The sequence below is a fragment of the Gekko japonicus genome, unplaced genomic scaffold, assembly GCF_001447785.1.
Source record: "Gekko japonicus isolate JY-2015 unplaced genomic scaffold, Gekko_japonicus_V1.1 scaffold1272, whole genome shotgun sequence".
Taxonomy (NCBI): Eukaryota; Metazoa; Chordata; class Lepidosauria; order Squamata; family Gekkonidae; genus Gekko; species Gekko japonicus.
This window is the reverse complement of record NW_015172042.1, coordinates 306,952-313,108: the sequence shown is the minus strand read 5'-3', so window position 1 is coordinate 313,108 and position 6,157 is coordinate 306,952. Positions and strand designations below refer to the sequence as shown.

At 41.0% G+C, this 6,157-nt stretch overlaps 1 protein-coding gene across 1 annotated transcript in view; it reads left to right on the top strand.

The window, feature by feature from the left end:
• The window catches only part of GAP43 (growth associated protein 43), a 92,364-nt gene extending 88,595 nt beyond the window's left edge, over window positions 1-3,769 (top strand). Inside the window, exon 3 of the mRNA XM_015420685.1 lies at window positions 3,090-3,769. Within this exon, the coding sequence (XP_015276171.1) occupies window positions 3,090-3,178 (89 nt within the window). The 3' untranslated portion in view covers window positions 3,179-3,769. The remainder of the gene's footprint in view (window positions 1-3,089) is intronic.
• Window positions 3,770-6,157: the final 2,388 nt, after the last annotated feature.

The window sequence follows — 6,157 nt, the reverse complement described above, 5'->3', positions numbered from 1 at the left end:
AAGAGTGTTTCTTCCCCTGCCCCACTAAGGACACCACTCTGTGTGCTGTCCTCAGACATGAAGTCTCTGGCAATGAAGAATAAGGCCTTTTCTAAAATGTTCTTCCTGGGAAGATTTGCGTGTTCACTTAACTGAGCTCATGGAGGAAGGCCATCAAAACCCTTCCTATTTCTTTATCTGGGGAGCTGGGCTGTTGCTACTTCCCTGATTTGCTTTTTTAAATATTTGGTAATGATGATTTTGATGTCCGCTGCTTTTGGAGCTGTATATGTTTTACTTGTATGTTATAGGTTGAGGCCAGGATGAATGAATATTAGAGTCCTGCTTTCTGTTGCACCAAAGGGTAGTGTTGGCCATTGTTTTCTTGTGATCTTTGCTAGTGCTTCTGACTTTGGTTCAAGGCAAACCAGCCTTGTCAAATCAATGTTCACCTAATGCTTAAAGTATATATCACTTGTGTACCCAATGGGAATCCAATAGGGCTGACAACATAATTGTCCCCTCCTTCATTCTTATCCTCACAATAATGCTGAGAGGCTGAGAGAGAGAGAGTAACTGGCAAATCACCCAGTGAGCTTCCATGGAAGAATGGAGATTGAAGCTTGCATTTTCCAAATCCTAGCCCAACATTTTGACCTCTATACTGTACTAGCTCTCAGCAGATTTTAGATTTTCTGTGGAAAGTGCAAAGTTATACCACTTGATCCTAAACACATATGTTCATGATATTGTGTGTGTAAACTGCCATCAGGTGGTAGCTGACTTATGGTGACCCCATAGGGTTTTTAAAGCAAGTGAACAAGCAGAGGTGGTTCGCCATTACCTTCCTCTGTAAAGTCTTCCTTGGTGGTCTCCCATCCAAGTACCAGCCATGCTTACCTTCTGAGTTCTGAAAAGATTAGGCTATACTGTACCATTCCACATCCAGCTTATATTACACAAGCCTAAAATTATAGAAATAAAAAGTTAAAAACACACATTTACAGAATGTTTCACATTTGCTCCCAAAAGGCCATGCAGGAATAAATGGTGTGCTATATTGTCTTGAATGGCTCTAATACAATGAGTCTCTACAAAGGTCAAGGTGGATATAAGCCAATCAAGCGGCTGATGCTATGAATGTCAGGGGAACAAGATGGTTGTTTTTGATTGAGCATTGTCAGCCGTAAATATAAGAACAGTGAAGGACTAATCTCCTGAGGCTGTTATAAAGAATCTGGAGAGCTGATATGATTTATTTTAACTGGCACTGTGGTTGATCATTTAAAGATCCCACAAAAGTACAAACAAAAACAAAAAGCCCACAAAAATAAAGCCAAAAGCCACCAACCACAAAAAAGATCAGTGGCAGTGTGCTGTTGTCTGCTCCTGTTTAATTAATCTTGGCAAGTCAAAGGGAGCTGGGCCAATCCCAAGAGACGGCTTTTACTCGGAAATCCACTCAATCTAATTTCACCGATGTAGGGCAGGAGAAAGACTTGGAGCAGAGCCTACAAGCCATTAGTACATAGCGTAGGTGAAGGCAGCTGGGAATGTTCTCCTCCCTCGGAACTGCTACCCTTCCTGCCTCCCTCAGCTTTATAGCAATCAAGGCTGTGTTTATTCACAACATTCATTCATTTACTGATAAAAACCCGTATGTGCACCATCCTGGCCCTTTCAAGGAAACACACAGTAGTAAACCAAGAAGCTTGTGTTTGTAGAGAAAGGGATTGTTGTTAATGCTTTAACTACTCCAGGTCTTTACATCTAGTTTGATGCAGAGGATTTATAAGTCATTCCAATCATAAGGAAAAACATTGGTGCTGGGAATAGTGTGGCCAACTCTGGCTTGGGAAATTCCTGAAGACTGGGGGGGGGAGCAGAAGAAGAGGAGGAGGAGGAGGAGGAGCCTGGGGAGGGGGGAGTTTGGGATGGGAAGGGAACTCAAAGGGTACGTGAATCCATAGAGTTGACCCTCCAAAGCTGCCATTTCCTCCAGGGAAAATGATCTCTGTCGGTTGTAATTCCAGGAAAACTCCAGGCCTCAACTGGAGGATGGCAACCCTATCCGGGAATCTCCCAGTACTAATTCCTAATTTACTCCTTATCAGTCAAGGATGGCCCTTGGTTTAGTAGGCCTGTATCAACCAACATTATTGGTCTTGCTAGGAACTGAGAATGGACAGGAAGACTAAAGTGGATTTTACTGTGCTCATTGGAGAGGAAGCAAGTTTGATGGGAATATGTGGCCAGCCCCCTTGTAATTCATTCAAAATCCTTCTGCAGCCACCATCTGGGAAGCACCATTATTAGGCTATTATGTGAAGTCCTGTAGGCCAGTACCATCTCTTTATAATACATGAAGACATTTTCTTACAATATAGAATTCCTGTATGTTCTGAACTAAAACACAAGGAATCTATTTGATTAAAATCCTATATTCCCAGGTGACTTAACATGAATGAATTCAACAAACCGAAAGGAAGGAATTTCCCAAAGGACAGTCATTATATTACATTTGTAGAGCCGTAAATTGAAACAATGCAAGAATTAACCCTTTGTGGAGACATGATGACATAATGAGAATATATCAGGACTTTTCAGACTGATCTCCTCTATCTTGGCTCTTCTGACTCGGTCCTTATTTAACTCAGACCACATTCTGGTGTATATTCCGGTTCTTCGTTCCCCCTCCTGATCATACCAGTGTCCGTTGTTTGTTTAGTATGTCACGTATCTAGTGCTTTCTGCCACATTTTCCCATGTCATCCACATATATCAGATACACTGGCAGAAAATTTACTTGTGTTTAATGTAATGAATTTAATCATTGCCCCATATTCACAATTGTACAAAATTCTATTAGGGACTCTGTTTCATCCCTAACTGTGTCCAGAAAGAATAAGGAAGCTGGTAAGGCACAGGCCAGTGGGCCTAGGAAGTAGGAAAGCACAAAAACTAAGTTGTCAAGACGAGACTAGAATTTGGAACCTGGACAGAGGAACCAGGCCCTTTCCAACTCCGTTGTTGTGTGTGCGCTCCCCTTTTCTAATACAGTTATCTTTGCTCCATGCATGTCCTTACAGTTGTATGTTTGTGCCTCTTAGATGCTGTAGAAGAAACCAAACCTTCTGAAAGTGCCCAGCAGGAAGAAGCAAAAGAAGACGAGAGCAAGGCGGACCAAGAAAATGCCTGAACATTAAGAAATGACTCCCCGTTGCCCCTCCCTCCCTCCCCTTTCCTGTATCTTTCCTCCCTTCCTTGTTCCCATCTGACCCGCTCCCACTCACACCTGTGAGTCTGTCTGTCCTCCTTGTCCTCTCCTCCCTCCCACAATCCTTTTTCTCTCTGTGGCAAACATTTAAAGAAAAAAAAAAAGCAGGAAAAATCCCAGTCAAACAGTGTGGCTTAAACATTTTGTTTCTTGGTGTTGTTATGGCGAGTTTTTTGGTAATGATGATCCAATCATTTTGGGAAAATTCTTGCACTGTATCAGAATTCTTTGGTCTGCGCGTGCGTGTGTTTGTCTGCCCACCACGAATGCGCTCTCTCTCTTTTTCCCTCTCTCTCTCTCTGTTCCAAGTGTGTGTGCAATGTTACGTTCATCTGAGGAGTCCAAACCTATTGAGTGAGTTAAGAAAAAAAAAGAACAAAGATTTTTTCTTTTCTCCCCTTTTCAATGTGATGATGGAATGAACTAAATGAGACAAAACAAACAAAGAAAAACAGAATGAAAAAATACAACCCCAGTTTGTTTTAAAAAAATAAAGCAAATGTGCCAATTAGCGTTACTTGCGACTCCTGGCTCCTTTTTCAAACTGAAGAATGATAATAAAGGAGAATAATTATAATGATGTCACTGTGATTGATTTCTGTAACACTTCTTAGTCCACTGAGGTCTGTGTGTTGTATATAAAGATGGAAGATCTTGGAGGTGGTTAGTTAAGTTCTGGATTTCAGCTGAGAGCTAGTTGTCGTGTGGCATTTTATAAACGGAGGCCTATTCTTGTGTCTGCAGTTGTCTTTTTATAGGACAGGCCACAGTAGTACTATTTCCCATGCCTTAGCAAAACCAAGAATCTTGCTGTATACAGAACCATAAAAAACAGTGCATGTTAGTGCTTCCATTTGTAAATCACAGCATACATGTGTTTTATGCACAAATCTGAAAATCTTCCATCTATGAAAATGGAAAGACCCCCTCCCCCCCCGAAGCCATGATGTAACTAAATGGATCTTGGCTAGAATCTCTTCTCAAGTTGTCCTGCTGCAATTAATATTTGGTAATCACGTCTTCTTTTAAGGATAAGAGAATAACACATTAAGGAAGAAGTAAGTTCTCCAATATTTTAATAGTACGTACCCAAGTGGTATTTTGGGGTCCTATCTTATAGGTAAGTATGTTGAAAGTTGCAGCATAATTGGGTATAGATTTGGGGACAACCAGGATTTTGGAAACCAACTGATCACGGGAAAAGGGGACAGTTGAAAGGCCTGGAAATAGGACTGACTGAATAATCAGAGGAAAATCAGTTTTATCCAGAAAGGTGTTTAGTATTTCTTGAAACAGCTCAAGACTTAGTAGACCGTGTATAGAAAAAAAATGCCTTTGAAACACTGGAACACTGTCTTCCAGTTTTCTGTCTGAGGTGTATAATGTAAGCTTCTACCCTACAGGATTTCTCATCTTGTGGTTGCCACGAGTTTAACACAAAATTCAGGGGATAGCTCATTTTACAGCTTCATTGCAGTTTCCTTGTATGTTTTCTCTAAATGCACTATAAGGAAGGGATTGCTGTTACAAACTAGATTTTACTGATGACCTTGACATCGATATAAATATTGTGCCAACCTCCCTCTTCTAATCCTTAGCTGACCCAGCCTTATTATTTATGACTTCAGATTCAAACTATATAACCACCAGTTCATAGCTGGCAGCTTTGGCAGGGCCCTGTGGGCACTGACATCTTCCATTGGGTCAACTACTGATTTTATGAGTTGCCATATCCAATTCTACTTTCAGTTTTCAGCCCCTAATGTATACTAATCTTGACAAGAACTTCATCAGAAGTCATCTGGAAAACAGAAAATTGTGGAAGAAAGGATTTGGACTACTACACACATCAAAATTGTTTTAACTTTTATATTTGTAACCTAGATCTTACAGGTCTATGTCTAACATTGAAAGCATTTTTTAACTTATGCTTTTACGGTAGCTCTTAAAATGAAGTTACAATGAACAGAGGATGAATGAAGGGATGAAAACATCCATTTGACACTATACTATTCATGAAAAATAGTATCTTTGGAAGCTGGCCACTACTATGGCAACTACTGTCTCCCCTTCCTGTAGCTATGCAGCACCCTCCACTGACAAAATGGTGTACATCATGGAAAGAGAAGAACATTTTGTTCAGGCAATTAGGATGGCAAGAAGAAAGCCACACAAAGTGCTAGTGAACACACCGCTGGTTGAAGCCATGGGCCTATATCAAACAATATCCTGGCTTGGCTTGGGTGATAGCACATTCTCAGTTCTAACACAAACACATGACTTCTTCACTAAGCAACTGCTCAGTAATAACCCCTTTGAATGATTTCTTCTATATCCCAATTATGTGTTAGTTAGCTTTAGTTCGGAAGTGAAAGATTTGACATTCCTCTCTAATCCCAAAAGAAATCCACCTTAATCCTCTTTGCTAGTGTTGGTGGACTGTCCAATTTCTATCTGCATAAAGTATCTGATGACTACCATTCATAAATCCGAGAACTGCCTCTTCTGCTGGGACCAAAACCATTCATTTGAGAAAGCCACCCACCTGCCCCCATACCAGTATCTAGCTGAAGACCACCAGTGTCCCTGGACAATGACTTCCCTTAGCATTCTACATTTTCTCTCGAGTTCAGTCTGGATACGTGCTGGGAGGGCCAGCCTTCTTTATCTGATGAGACCTGACAGGCTCAATAGCCCAGGGCAGGTATAGCTGTCTGTGTCTGCTGTTCTCTTTATTAGCTGTGAGAGCAAACAGTTTAATTGTATTACTGGAAAACCATTTTAAGGCCCCTTCTGTAAAAGAGCTCTTAAGATGGTCATAAATCCTCCATGGTGCCCTTTCACTGCCCTGATTAATGTCACCAGATCGTCTGCCAGCCTTTTTAATATGGCTTCTAAGAA